General features: G+C 37.2%; 1 protein-coding gene across 2 annotated transcripts in view; it reads left to right on the plus strand.

The window, feature by feature from the left end:
* The first annotated feature begins 440 nt into the window (after positions 1-440).
* LOC134382672 (cytochrome P450 2C20-like) overlaps positions 441-16008 on the plus strand; it is a 34071-nt gene continuing 18503 nt past the window's right edge. The window contains exons 1-5 of one of the 2 annotated variants that reach the window (XM_063103404.1): positions 441-608; positions 1786-1948; positions 2117-2266; positions 3458-3618; positions 5148-5324. In XM_063103404.1, the coding sequence (XP_062959474.1) occupies positions 441-608; positions 1786-1948; positions 2117-2266; positions 3458-3618; positions 5148-5324 (819 nt within the window). The remainder of the gene's footprint in view (positions 609-1785; positions 1949-2116; positions 2267-3457; positions 3619-5147; positions 5325-16008) is intronic. The other variant, XM_063103405.1, reaches the window with a different exon arrangement.

Genomic DNA, 16008 nt, shown 5'->3' on the forward strand with positions numbered 1-16008 from the left:
ATATAGCATTTTAAATATACATTGCATAGAATACACTGATTTCTCGCAAAGTCACAAATTCCCATCTGCTCATTTATCTAAGAATCTGGAATTTTGAGTAATTTTCTTGCATCGAATAATTTACTGTAGCGTTTCTCAAACATGCCTTCACATTGGAATCACTTGTTTTATCTTTAATTTTTAATAACCAATACTTGGGTTCTTATACAGTGTATTAAACAAGAATTTCTAGGTGGGCACTGGAAAAAAGGGAACAAGACTAAAGAACATTTTATTTTTATATTTACCAGTGGGCCAAAGTCCACTCAGAAGAGAGTATAATTGGATCTAGGTGATTGGCTATTTTAAGGTTCAAAGAGTCAAATTCTGAGTTAGGAGGGAGTGATATAAAAGCTTTGGATTGCAAGCCACAGTTGTCTTAGTAATAAGAGGAGGCGTCAATGGATCCAGTTGTGGTCCTGGTGCTCTGTCTCTCCTGTTTGCTTCTGCTTTCACTCTGGAGACAGAGCTCTGTGAGAGGGAAGCTCCCACCTGGCCCTACTCCTCTCCCAATTATTGGAAATACCCTGCAGTTAGATGTTAAGGACATCAGGAAATCCTTCAGTCATGTAAGTATGTTTTATGCTCCTTCAGTGGCTTGCAAACGGTGAGTAAATAAACCCCTATTTTTATTAGGGGGCACATTACTATAATAGATCATCATAAAGCAAAATACTTTGATGTTTCTTGTTGACTTTTCCAGTCTATCATTGTTAGAGTAGTATAACGTATAATAAAGTAATGCATTTTGTGAGTAGAGAAACATTTATATCCTCGTATGTTAAAAACAAATAATAAAGAGGCAATATTTGAGAGTGCTAATCCCTTGTTTGTTTTAGAGCCATTTGGTATGTTTTTTTTGCTGAACGTAAATAAGGGAAATGTTTGTGATTACAGATTTCATTCAAGAAGTTATCTACTATATTTGCCATGAGTTTTATTCAGAATAGCACAAACATTGAACTCTGAAGAACCAATTTATGCCTGATGTCAAGGAAATAGCCATCGGTTCAGAACCAGCATAAGTGAATGAATTGATGGTATTAGAATTCTTTTCAATTCTGCACAAAGCTGCCGTCTGAGGCTAAGAATGTTGGAGGATGTTAGAAATTGTTCTTCCAGGAGATGCTGCACGTCCTGGTGCTGCCTGTGTGGGGCTCACTCCTTCTGTGCTAGTAATACCAGCAGGTCCCTGAGTGGGCTGGGAATTAGAATCACCTGGAGTGACTTTATAAGTACAAATTTCTAGTGTTCATCACAGGGATACTGAGTCAGAATCACCATGGGAAGGGCTTTACGGGAGATCCTGAAGCCATCAGCCAGATATTGAATTCAAGGTGGGCACAGTGTCTGATAAAATTGCTCAAGCATCAAAGGTTGAATAAGCAGAGGATCAAATTTGGGTGTTCTGTGTCTTAGCTGTGGGACACTAAAAGTAAATAGCAAATTCCCTGATCTAAGTTTCTTTGTAAAATAGGGGAAATAAACCTGGAGAATGTGTTGGTGTGAGGATTAATTGTAACCTGTGTACCAATTGCCTGGGCATTGCTTGGCACAACGTAGGCCATCCATAAGTGTCGGCTATAACAATCATTGTCACATTTATGAATAAAATTGAGAAATAATTGGGGCTGTGTGACAGATTAAAAATATAACAAAATACAATAATAATGTTAATCTGGTTCAGGCACAATATAGAGATAAAATATTGACTTCTTTTGCTATTATATGCATCTCCTTTCTCAGTTCTCAAAAATCTATGGTCCTGTGTTCACTATGTATTTTGGCATGAAGCCCGTCCTGGTGCTTTATGGATATAAAGCAGTGAAGGAAGCCCTGATTGATATGGGAGAGGAGTTTTCTGGAAGAGGCCTTTCACCAGTGGTTGGAAGAATTACTGAAGGGCATGGTATGTGTTCATGTGCCTGTGTCAGCATTAGTAATGAGGGAGGGAGGATGGAAAACAGACTTGTAGAGCTCTTCAGACAGAGTTTGACACATCCAACTGGCTGTGAAGTGTCAACTCTCTATTCTTTGCCTGGGATCTCCCTTCTAGTTTCTGCTCTTCTTCTGTAAGGAATCGTTTTCAGCAATGGAAAGAGATGGAAAGAGATACGCCGCTTCTCTGTCACGACCCTGCGGAGTTTTGGCAAGAATAACAGGAGCATTGAGGACCGCATTCAAGAGGAAGCCCAGTGCCTTGTGGAGGAATTGAGAAAAACCAACGGTGGGTGCCTCTTTGCTCTAGTGCTGACGTTAACAGACTGCTCTCTCTCTGGTGATGTCCTTGGAAGCACTTCAGGGACAGCCAGATCTTTCATTATAGGCAGTGGCTGTCAGCCCTCATGTGGAGGAGGGATGGTTTGCAGCGAGAGCCGAGGGAGTTTTTGTGTATCTATGCTATGTGTGTGTATAGGCATAATTGTGCATATGATGTAGGTGTAAAAGTTCATTTATTCCTATTTTCTTCCAAACTTTGTTTCTTTGTATTCAAGTCAGAAATCACGAATATAGGTTTCTACAGTTTAATTTCTTTACCTGTAAAATGATGGACTTGCCCTAACTGATGGCCAAATTTTAAAATTTGTTAAATGTACTATTGTTTTGAAGGCTGTAAGAAACAGTATCCCATATCCCAGAATCCTCAAGAGGGTGACTTTGCCCTAATAAATTAAATTTGGAGTATGATTGGAGATAATAGGCACATACTTACTAAGGAAGCAAATTAGTTTATTTAAGTGTTGAAATAAGAAATAAAAGATAATAACTTACTTTTTTGTTTGCCTTACCTGTCATGCATATTTGAAATAAAAAGTTCTCATTTTTTTTCTTAGATAAACTAATCCATTTCATACTTACTGTTCATTTACACTAGTTTTTCTTCTCACAAAACATGGACACATTCTGCTTTTCATATTTGTTCCTTCAAATTCATGAATTCATCCACAATGTATCTCTCTTTAGTTCTTCCCTACTAGTTCAACACACTATTCTTTCACATTCTTTGGGTGTATAAAGTTCCAGGTCCCCATCTGTTCACTCCCTTTCTATCTCAGTGATTTATGGTCTACAGGCTTTGCAGACAGATGAGATTCTGCTTTAAAAACTTGAATATTAGGTTTTTAAAAAAGACTTATTTTTCCTTCCAAAATAGCAAACACCGTGGGTAAAAAGGGTGTAAATGAAGAGAGTGGATGCGAATTGAATATTAGAAATACTGTTATTTAATTAGGTAGGTTGTAATGGTCAGCTCAGTTTTAAGGTGAAAGTGATGTGCTGATTTTATGCACACTGAGTTCTTTTTTTGCTGTTAGGGGAAATTTAGGTAAGATATTGTTTAAAATTTCGAAATTACCTTTACCTGTTAAAAAGACAAAGTGCTTTACATGCATCTTTAAATATTTTTCCAATTTTTTAGCTTCACCGTGTGATCCCACTTTTATCCTGGGCTGTGCTCCCTGTAATGTGATCTGCTCCATTATTTTCCGGAATCGTTTTGATTATAAAGATCAGAATTTTCTTACCTTGATGGAAAAATTCAATGAAAACCTCAGGATGTTGAACTCCCCATGCGCACAGGTGAGACAAAGACCCTGTCTTCCTGAGAGACAACTAGTGCTCTTTTTTCTGACAAGTCCAGGATTCTATACGCCCCACACTGTGAAGTGAATGTTTGCACACCACAGTCCTGCCTGAGCGTCATGTAGTGCACATCTGGAAGTGATGGCCCAGTCCTTTATTTACACACAGGAAAAGAAATGCACAAATATAGGGGTGGCTTTCAAGCCAGCTAGCTCCCCAACCAGTGCTTTTTTCTACCAAACACCAAAGCCATTTCTATAAAGCACTTTGGTGACTGCCCAAAGGATACCATTCACTCAGTGGACATCTAGGCCCTTTTTGAAGACTTCCATTATCCAAAATATCCTGAAGCCTTGTCCTCCAGTCAACTCTTGGATACCTCTTTGTCTTATTACTTGGCAGAAAAATCCTGATTTAGGAAGAGAATATCTCCTTCAAGGAGGGAGACTATTTGGGACCATAGAAACTTCCGGGAAACACTGAGTAGGGTAGGAGTGTTTGATGCTTCATCTGAGATCCTAGTGCACAAGGTAACTGAGTAGGGAATGACAAAAAGTTTGATTTTATGGTGTATGAGCCATAAACAAACATCACTTTTACCCTGTGCTGAATTGGAATGCCTTTTGCTCTGCCTCAATAATAACTGTCTGGTCATAAAAAATCACTTAATTGCTCTGGTGCACAGTTGCGTTTCAAAGTATCTTTGAGCTTCTCCCATTTCTAAAATACTAATTCCATTTCTGAGGCTGCTAGATAGAAATAAAAACAGCAGGAACTCACTTTATGCTGTAAATCAGGTTGCCTAAACTCCTTTAACCTCTGTTATAATGTACAAAATGTAAATTACAGTAATTCATGCCCTCTTACATTTCAAGGTTATATGGAAGAATTGATGTAAAAAATAAGAGAATTGGTACAAAGAGGATTTTATATTATAAAAATGATGTCTGAGTCTAGGAAATGATTATCATGTTTGATCCTCTGTTGGAATTTTCCCCCTTATATCTTTCTGTGAACTTAGAAAATTACTATACAGATTTAATATCCCCCATCTGAAATCTTGGGACCAAAAAATTTTCAGATTTTGATGTTTTTCAGATTTTGGAATATTTGCATATGCATAATAAAATATCTTGGAGATGGGACCCAAATCTAAACACAAAATTAAGTTATGTTTCATATACATCCCATAAACATGGGCTGAAGTTAATTACGGACAATATTTTCAATGATTTTGTGTATGAAAAAAAGTTTTGACTGTCAACTGTCACATGAGGTCAGATGGGAAATTTTCCACTTGTGGCATTGTGTTGTCACTCAAAAAGTTTTTGATTTTGTAGCATTTCAGATTTTGAATTTTCATATTGAGAATGTTCAACATGTACATGTACAATAAAAATTTCTTTCTGAAGATTGACACCATATATTATTCATATTTATAGCAATTATTTCTATCCATGGACTTGTATATGGTGTATGTGTCTTTATTGATTATGTATTTATAAAATTATTTATTTCTTTTTTAGCTCTGCAATAATTTCCCTCTTCTCATTCATTGTTTCCCGGGGCTTTTTAACAAAGTCATCAAAAATACTAATCATATAAAAAATTATATTTTGGAGAAAGCAAAAGAACACCAAGAATCACTGGACACTAACAACCCTCAGGACTTCATTGATTTCTTCCTGATCAAAATGGAGCAGGTAAAATGTAAACAGTACCTAAGTTATTTGATTGCTTGTGCATTTTGTGGTTCCATAATAGTTCTATATTTAGTAGGGATGTTTAAATGGTCAGGCCAATAATCCTTGACAAGCATTTTCAATGCCTATTTTATGCGTGACTCTGCACTAAGCATCATGAAAAATATGAAATTAAATTGTTAAATAATTAGAATACATTGACTCTATTCTTTTTTTCATTAACCTTTTTTTAAAACTTTTTAAATTATTGTAACAAAGTTAATTGTACATATCTGTGGGGTGCAGAGTTGAGCATCAATACTTGTGTGCAATATGTGTGCTTACATGAGAATAATTATTATATTCAATAATATACACTATATTGCTTTTCATGGCCATTTACACATTCCTCTCTCCCCTTTTCCTTCCCGCTTCTGGTAACCTCAGTTGTCCTTTTGAAAGTTTGATGTATTATTGTGAATGTTGTATCTTTCTTTCTTTCTTTTATTTATATGTTTATTATTTTAGCTCCCACTTATGCGTGAGAACATATGATATTTCTCTTTCTGTGCCTGGTTTATTTCACTTAGTATGATTTTCTCTAAGTTCATCCATGTTGCTGCGAATGGCAATATTTCATTCTTTTTTTTATGGCAGAGTAATATTCCATTGTATATATATGCCACATTTTCCTTATCCAGTCATCTGATGATGGACATTTAGGTTGGTTCCAACTCTTGGCTATTGTAAATAGAGCTGCACTAAACATGGGAGTGCAGGTATCTCTTCGACATGATGTTTTCCATTCCATTGGGATATTCCCAGCAGTGGAATTGCTGGATCATATGGCAGATCTATCTGAAGTTGGTTAAGGAGTCTCCATACCATTTTCCATAATAGCTGCACTATTTTACAGTTCCACCAACTGTGTAGAAGGGTTCTCTTTTCTCCACAACTTCACCAGCATTTGTTGTTCTTTGTCTTTTTGATGATAGCCAGTCTAACAGGGGTGAGATGGTATCTTGATGTGTTTTGATTTGCATTGCCCTGATGCTCAGTGATGTTGAGCATTTTTTCATGTGTCTGTTGGCCATTTGTATATCCTCCTTTGAAAGATGCCTATTCAGTTCCTTTGCCCATTTTTTTAATTGGGTTATTTGTTTTTTTACTGTTAAGTTGTTTGAGTTTCTTGTATTTTCTGGATATTAATCCTTTGTCAGATGCATAGTTTGCAAATATTTTCTCCCACTCTGTAGGTTGTCTTTTTATTCTGTTAATTGCTTCTGTTTCTGTTACTATGCAGAAGCTTCATAGTTAGATATAATCTCATTTGTTTATTTTTTCCTTCTGTTGTCTGTGCTTTGCAGGTCATATTCATATAGTCTTTTCCCAGTCCTATTTCCCAAAGTGTTTCCCCTGCATTTTCTTATAGGAGATTTATGGTTTTAGGTCGTATATTTAAGTCTTTAATCCATTTTGAGTTGATTTTGGTATATGGTGAGAGAAACAGGTCTAGTTTCATTCTTCTGTATATGGGTGTCCAGTTTTCCAAGCACCATTTATTGAAGAGGCAGTCTTTTCCCCATTGTATATTCTTATTGCGTTTGTTGAAGATCAGTTGGCTGTAGATTTCTGGGTTGATTACTGGGTTCTCTATTTTGTTCCATTGGTGCAAGTGTCTGTTTTTATGCCAGTACAATGCTGTTTTGGTTACTATAACTTTGCAGTACAGTTTGAAATCATGTCGTGTTATGCCTCCAGCTATATTAGTTTTGCTCAAGATTGCTTTGGATATTTGGGGTTGTATGTTGTGCCATATGAACGTTAGGATTATTTTTTCTTTTTCTGTGAAGAATGTCATTGGTACTTTGATGGGGATTGCTATGAATCTGTAGGTTGCTTTGGGAAGTATGGACATTTTCACAATATTAATTCTTCCAATCCAAGAGCAAGGAACATCTTTCCATCTTTTCGTTTCCTCTTTAATTTCTTTCAACAGTGATTTGTAGATTTGTTGTAGAGATCTTTCACCTCTTTGGTTAAATTGATTCCTAGGTTTGTGTGTGTGTGTGTGTGTGTGTGTGTGTGTGTGTGTGTGTGTTTGTGTGACTATTGTAAATGGGCTTGCTTCCTTGATTTCTTTTTCTGCTAGTTCATTGTTGGAGTATAAAAACACTACTGATTTTTGCATGTTGATTTTGTATCCTGCAACTTTACTCAAGTCGTTTATCAACTCTAGGAGTTTTTTTTTATAGAGATTTTAGGCTGTTCTATGTGTAGGATCATGTCATCTGTAAACTGGGACAATTTGACTTCCTCTTTTCCAATCTGGATGCCCTTTATTTCTTTGTCTTGCCTGATTGCTCTGGCTCATACTTCCAGTACTGTTTTGAATAAGAGTAGTGAGAGTGGGTCTTCTTGTCTCATTCCCATTCTCAAGGGAAAAGCTTTCAACTTTTCCCCATTCGGGATGATATTGGCAGAAGATTTATCATATATGGCTTTTATTATGTTGAGATACTTTCCTTCTATACCTAATTTGCTGATATTCTTTGTCAGGAAGCGATGTTGAATTTGGTCAAATCCTTTTTCTACATCTATTGAGACAATCACATGATTTTTGTCCTTGATTTTGCTGATGTGGTGTATTGCATTTATTGACTTACATATGTTGAACCATCCTGACATCCCTGGGATGAATCCCACTTGATCACTGTGTATACTTTTTTTGATGTGTTGCTGTATTCTGTTTGCTAATATTTTGTTGAGGATTTTTGCATCTATGTTTATCAAGGATATTGGCTTGTAGTTTTCTTTTTTTTTGTTGAATTTTTGTCTGGCTTTTTTATCAGGGTGATACCAGCTTCATAGAATGAGTCTGGGAGAATGATCTCTGTTTCAGTTTTTTGGAATAGTTTGAAAAGATTTAGTATTAATTCTTCTTTGAATGTTTGGTAGAATTCAGCAGTAAGACCATATGGTCCTGGGCTTTTCTTTGTTGGAAGACTGCTGATTACTGACTGCTTCAATCTCTTTGCTTGTTATTGGTCTGTTCAGGTTTTCTGTTTGTTCTTATTTAGTCTTGGTAGTTTTTATGTGTCCAGAAATTTATCCATTTCCTCCAGGTTTTCAAATATGTTGGCATATAGTTGTTCATAATAGTCTCTAGTGATTCTTTGTATTTTTGTGGTTTTGGTTGGTATGTCTTCTTTTTCATCTCTAATTTTTGTTATTTGGGTCTTCTCTTTTCTTTTTTTAGTTAGACTAGCTAATGGTTTGTCTATTTTATTTATCTTCTTGAAAAACCAACCTTTTGTTTGATTGATCCTTCTAGGTTTCTATTTCATTTAGTTCTGCTCTGATCTTAATTATTCTTTCCGTCTCCTATATTTGGGATTGGATTGTTCTTGTTTTTCTAATTTTTTGAAGTGTAGTGTTAGGTTGTTAATTTGAAAACTTTCTATTCTTTTGATGTAAGCATTTAATGCAACAAACTTCCCTCTTAGAACTGCTTTTGCAGCATCCCACATGTTTTTTAAATTTTATTTAATTAATTAATTTATTTTTATTTTAACTTCTTAGTGTACATTGTAGTTGATTTTTGTATCCCTTTACCCATTCCTCTTTACCCACTCTCTCCCCCGCACTGCATCATATCTGTTCACTTGTCTTAACAAGTTCAAGGAATTGTTGTGATTGTTGTCTTCTCCCCACTCTTTGTTTGTTTGTTTGTTTGTTTATTTATTTATTTATTTTTAGCTCCCACAAATAAGTGAGAACATGTGGTATTTCTCTTTCTGTGCCTGACTTGTTTCACCTAATATAATTTTCTCTAAGTCCATCCATGTTGTTGCAAATGGCAGTCTCACATTCTTTTTTATAGCAGAGTAGTATTCCATTGTGAAAATATACCACATTTTCCTTATCCACTAATGTGGTGATGGACATTGGGCTGGTTCCAACTCTTGGCTGTTGTAAATAGTGCTGCAATAAACATCGGAGTACAAGTATCCCTTCAGCATGATGGTTTCCATTCCTCTGGTATATTCCCAGCAGTGGAACAGCTGTGTCATATGGTAGATCTATATGTAATTGTTTGAGGAACCTCCATGTCATTTTCCATAGAGACTGCACCATCTTGCAGTCCTGCCAATAGTGTATGAGAGTTCCTTTTTCTCCACAACCTCGTCAGCATTTATCATTCTGAGTCTTTTGGATATTAGCCATCCTAAGTGGAGTAAGATGGTATCTCAAAGTGATTTTGATTTGCATTTCCCAAATGCTGAGCGATGTTGAGCATTTTTTTATATGTCTGTTGGCCATTCGTATATCTTCCTTTGAGAAATGCCTGTTCAGCTCCTTTGCCCATTTTTTAATTGGGTTATTTGTTTTTTTTTTTTTTTGCTGTAAAGTCATTTGAGTTCCTTGTATGTTCTGGATAGTAATCCTTTTTCAAATGTATATTTTGCAAATATTTTCTCCCATTCTCTTGGTTGTCTTTTCACTATGTTGATTATTTTGTTTGCTGTGTAGAAGCTTCATAGTTTGATATAATCTCATTTGTTTATTTTTCCTTTGGTTGCCTGTGCTTTTGTGGTCATGTTCATGAAGTCTGTACCCACTCCTACTTCCTGGAGTGTTTCCTCTATGTATTCTTTAAGGAGTTTTATTGTTTCAGGATGTATATTAAATTCTTTAATCCATTTTGAGTTGATTTTGGCATATGGTGAGAGGTATTGGTCTAGTTTCATTCTTCTACATGTGAGTATCCAGTTTTCCCAGCGCCATTTGCTGAAGAGGCAGTCTCTTCCCCAGTGTGTAGGCTTGGTGACTTTGTCAAAGATCAGGTGACCATAGGTGTATGGGTTGATTTCTGGGTTCTCTATTCTACTCCATTGATCCATGTATCTGTTTTTATGCCAGTACCATGATGTTTATGAAGTTTCATTATTTTCATTAGTTTTGAGAAATTTTTTGATTTCCTGTTTAATTTCTTCTGGACCCACATGTTATTCAGGAGCATGTTGTTTAATTTCCATGTGTTTGTATAGTTTACAGAGTTTTGCTTGTTGTTGATTTCCAGTTTTAGTCCATTGTGGTCTGAAAAGATACTTGAAATGATTTCAATTTTTTCAAATTTTTTGAGTCTTGAGTTATGATCTAGCATGTGTTCTATCCTGGAGAATGTTCCATGAACTGGTGAGAAGTATGTATATTCTGTAGTTGTTAGGTGAAATGTTCTGTAGATATCTGCCAAGTCTTATTAGTCTAAAGTGTGGCTTAAATCCTTTGTTTCTCTATTGATTTGTTGCCTAGATGATCTGTACAAACTTGAGAGAGGGGTGTTTAGTTCCCCTACTATCATTGTATTGGGGTCTGTCTCTTTACTTAAGTCCCTAAGTTTGCTTTATGTATCTGAGTGCTCCAGTGTTGGGTGCATATATATATATTTATGATTGGCATGTCTTCTTACTGGGTAGGTCTTTTTATCATTATATAGTGGACTTCTTTGTCTCTTTTTACAGTTTTCAGTATAAAGTCTCTTTTATCCAATATAATAATAGCTACTCCTGCTCATTTTTGATTTCCATTAGTGTGGTATATCTTTTTCCATCTCTCACTCTTAGTCTGTGTGTGTCTTTGCTGGTGAGGTGCATCTCTTATAAGCAGTACATAGTAGAGTCTAGCTTTTTAAAACAATCAGCCAGTCTGTGTAATTTGAATGGGGAATTTGATGCATTTACATTTAGGGTTGTTACTGAAAAGTATTGTGTCACCTCTGGCATTTTGCCAATTTTCATTTGGATATTTTGAAGATCTCATGTTTCTTTCTTCCCCTTTTATTGTTTTTCTTTGGCATTTTTGGTTCTTGAGGTGGTAAGATACAGTTTCATTCTGTCTCTCATTTGCATTTTTGTTCTGTTAGTGGGTTTTGTTCTTTTCTGTATTCATGGAATGATTATCATTTTGTGGATTCCAGATGTAGGACTCCCTTGAGGAGTTCTTGTAGGGCTGGAAATGTGGTGGTGAACTCCCATAATTTTTGATTGTCTGGAAAATACACAATTTTTTATTCATTTCTGAATGATAGCTTAACTGGATATGGTATTCTTGGCTGACAGTTTTTTTCTTTTAGTATTTTAAATATATCATCCAATTTTCTTCTTGCTTGTAGAGTTTCTGCTGAGGAATCTGCTGTTAGTCTGATGGGGACTTCTTTGTATGTGACTTGATGCTTTTCTCTTACTGTTTTAGGATTCTCTCTTTGTCTTTGACTTTGGACAATTTGAGTATGATATGTCTAGAAAGGACTTTTTGTATTGAAATTGTTTGGGGATCTTTGAGCCTTTTGAATCTGAAGGTCCATGTCTGTCCCTATACCTGCAAAGTTTTCTGCTATTATTTCCTTGAATATATTCTCAATGCCTTTTCCTTCCTCCCCCCCTTCAGGGATACCCATGATTTGGATGTTTGTATACTTAAGGTTATCTGCTATCTCTCTTAGACTGTCTTCATTTTTTAAAAATTGTTTTTTCTGCCTGAGTTATTTCTAAGAGATTATCTTCAAGAACAGAAATTCTTTTTGTTAAATTCTGATACATTCTTTTAAAAAGTATTATTCTCTTTGTAGATTTCCTCCTTCATATCCTGGATAGTTTTGCTCAGCTCATTGTGTCATATAACTGTGTCTTCTTGTATCTCATTGACTTTCCTTAAGATTTTTACTCAGAATTCCTTTTTAGTCATTTCAAGTTTTTCCTGTTCTATGCGGTCTGGCTCTTGAGAGTCATTATATTTCTTTGGTGGACTCACGTTTTCTTGTTTTTTCATATTTTTAGTATCTTTACATTGATGTTTAGTCATCTGAAAGAGCAGTGGCTTCTTTTAGAAATCTCTTTCCCTGGACTCCACTGGTGGCCTTCTGTGTCAGTTCAGAATGTGGTTGTCTGTCTGCCTGCATAGCTGCAGTGGCTGCTATGGCTGCTGCTGCAGTAGCAGGACACCCTTGTAGTAGTGGTGGTTGTGGCAATGGCTTTGGTGGTTTGCCTGCATGGCAGCAGTGGCAGGCTGCTTGAACAATGATGGTGGCTATCTGATAGTGCTTTTGGTGGCAGTGACTGCAGCAGTGGTGGTTGCAATAGCTGCACATTTGGCTGTAGTGACCTCTGCAGCTGCCTGTGCAGTTACAGTGACTGAAGTAGCAGCTGGGATAACTCACAGATGCAGCAGCCACACTGGTGGCTGTAATTGCCTCCCTTGCATTTACAGTGTCCACAGTGGAAGTGAGGGTGGAAACAGGACTGACAGCTGTAACTGCCTACCTTGAGTTTGCTGTGTCTGCAGTGGCAGTGGGGTTACCTTGTGAGGGCAGCAGCATTGCCAATGGTTGGAACTGCCTCACTCTCATCTGTGGTGTCCTTGGTGTTGTCCTAGGTGGCAGCAGAGTTACCTTGTGGTGACAACAGCAGCAGTGATGGCTGCAACTGTCCCACTCTCATCTGCAGTGGCCCTGGCAGCTGTAGGGTCAATTTGCTGCAGAAGCAGCAGTGCTAGGGTCTGCTGCTTCCTTATTCACTCCCTCAGTGGCTCTGGAGGCTAAAGTGTTAATTCACTGCAGGAGCAGTGGCTCTGGCGTTTGCAGCTGTCTCACTCACTCCCTCTGGAGCTTTGGCAGCTGCAGGGTTAATTCAAGGCAAGATCATCAGTGCTGGGGTCGCCACTTCCTTGCTCACTCCCTTAGCCCCAGCTGTCCTGCTAGTGTGATGGCTATGGCAGCAGCAGCCACACTGCATACAAATGTGGCAGGGGGACCTGCAAGAAGCTAGATGGCTGTTGGGGTTGCTTGGGTGGGAGTCCCACATGTGGTTGGTCTGGCTCATGTGGGGGTGTAGACAGCCACTAGCAAAGGCTGCTGCACTGCAGGCAGCTGCAGCAGGGGAACTGCAGGCAGTCAGTCTGACTGGTGTAACAGTGTGGGAAGGGATCCTGTGCATGTCTGGCCTGGTCAGAGCTGTAGCACTGGTTTGGGTGGCTTCTGGCAACATCAGCAGCTGGAGCCACACTGCAGGCAACAGCCTCATGGGATGGGGTAAAACTCACAGTGGGAAGGTGGGTGATGGTCCTGGGTACTGATGATGTCACAGGCAAGTGTAGTGTTGGTAGTTAAGGTCCTGTTCTGGTCTTCTTCTGTAAGAGAAACATGTTGTAGGTTTCTCTAATCTGACATCTTCCCACAATCCTCAATTCTATTCTTTAGATAAAAATAATTTACTTAAAGATTAATTGAATGCACACTGTAGGTGAAATGGAAATAGTTACAAACAAGTTAGAAAATGCAAAATATATTGCTACAATATGACAATAGACGTGATCAATGCACACAGTGTAAGGGCAAATGGAAAAGAATGACAACATAGGCGGTCTTCCTGTGTGTCAGATAATTGAAATAGATCATAAAACATTTGCAGTGAGGATCAGGGGAGGGATTTTCAGATGGGTTGAGTGGTGTATAAGTGTGTAGTGGGAAAGAGTGGGTGGATGGAAGAGAAATCTGAATTCAGTATAACCTAAAATGAACTTGCATTTAATTTGTAGATCCATTCAGGGAGTGATACCATTTCAAAAATCGAGGTAAAATTCACATACTACACAATTAACCATTTTGAAGTGTACAGTTCAGTGGTAGAGTATTCACAATGTTGTGCAACCACCAGCTCTCTCTAATGTAAAAAGTTTTTCATTACTTCACAAAAGCATAGCATATGCAATAAATGATCACTACCCTTTCCCCAAGCCCATTGTGTAGTAAAATGAAGTCTGAATTCTGTCTCTATGGATTTGCCTATTATGGATATATCATGTAAAAGGACTCATGTGACCTTGTGTTTGTGACTTCTTTCATTTAACCTAATGTTTTGGAGGCTCACCTAATTTTGTAGCATGTAACCAGTATTCTGTTCTTTTTATGGCTGAATAATTTTCCATTTAACATGCACATGTACCACAATTTGTTTATCATTCATTCACTGATGGACATTTGTATTATTTCTACCTTTTGACTCATAAATAATGCTGCTGTGAACATTTGTGTACAGGTTTCTTCATGGAAGTGTTTTCATTTTTCTTGGGTATAGTACTAGGAGTGGAATTTCTGGGTCATATGGTAATTTCATGCTTATGTTTTTGAGAAACAGCTAACCTTTCCATTTTACATTCCCATAAGCAAAGTATGAGGGTTCTTACTTTGCCATGTTATTGTCAATATTGTAATTTTGTAATTTTTGTGTATATTAAAGCCATTCTAGTCAACACGAAGTGTATCTTTTAAAAAAATTGTTATTTATGTATTTATTTATTGGAACATGATTATACATATATGTGGTGTATAGAGTTGAATATTAATACCTATGTACAATATGTGATGCCCAAATGAGGATAATTAGCATGTTCATCCCTACAAAACTTAATCATTCCTTGTATCCATTAACCAATTGCTTGCTAACCTCCCCTCTCCCTCCCCCTTTCACACCTCTAGGAGCCACAGTTCTGTTCTCTCCTTCTGAAAGTGCAATGTATTATTATGATTTTCTTTCTTCCTTTCCTCCCTCCCTCCATCCCTCCCTCCGTCCCTCCCTCCCTGTCTCCCTTCCTCCCACTTAGGAATGAGGACATGTGGTATTTCTATTTTTGTGCCTGGCTTTTCCACTTAACATAACTTTCTGAAAGCTCATCCATGTTGCTGCAAATGGCAGAATTTCATTCTTTTTTGGGGGCTTAGTAGTATTCCATTGTGTATACATATCACATTTTCCTTACCCAGTCATCCATCAATGGACATTTAGGTTGATTCTATGCCTTGGCTATTGTAAATGAAGGTGCAATAAACATGGGAGTGCAGGTATGCACTCCCTTTGACATTATGATTTCTATTTCTTTGGGTATATACCCAGTAGAGGGATTGCTGGATTTTATGGTGATTCGATCTGTAGTTGTTTGAGAAACATCCATCCTGTTTTCCATAATGGCTTTACTAACTTACAGTCCCACCAACAGGGTAGAAGTTTCCTGTTCCTCCACCTCCTCACCAGCATTTGTTATTCTCTGTGTTTTTGATGATAGCCAGTCTAACTGGGGTGAGATGATATCTCAGTGTGGTTTTGATTTGCGTTTCCCAGATGATTGGTGATGCCGAGCATTTTTTCATATCCCTGTTGACCATGTGTATGTCTTCTTGAGAAATGTCTATTCATCTCATTTGCCCATTTTTAAATAGGATTATTATTTTTTTCTGTTAAGTTGTTTGAGTTCCTTGTATATTCTGGATATTAATGCCTTGTTGGATGCACACTTTGCAAATATTTTCTCCCTTTCCATAGATTGTCTTTTCACTCTGTTGATTGTTTCCTTTACTGTGCAGAAGCTTTTTAGTTTGACAAAGTCCTATTTTTTTTCTTTTGTTTTCTATGCTTTTGGGGAAAGTGCTCGCCTAGTCCTACATCCTGAAATGTTTCCCCTATGTTTTCTCTTAGGAGTTTTATAGTTTCACGTATTTTTTAAAAGTCTTTAATACACTTTGAGTTGATTTTGGTATATGACAAGAGGTACAGGTCCAGTTTCATTCTTCTACATATGGATATCCAGTTTTCTCTGCACCACTGCTCAAGAGGCACTCTTTTCTGCAATGCATATTCTTGATGCCTTTGTG

This window comes from Cynocephalus volans, chromosome 7 (assembly GCF_027409185.1).
Source record: "Cynocephalus volans isolate mCynVol1 chromosome 7, mCynVol1.pri, whole genome shotgun sequence".
Taxonomy (NCBI): Eukaryota; Metazoa; Chordata; class Mammalia; order Dermoptera; family Cynocephalidae; genus Cynocephalus; species Cynocephalus volans.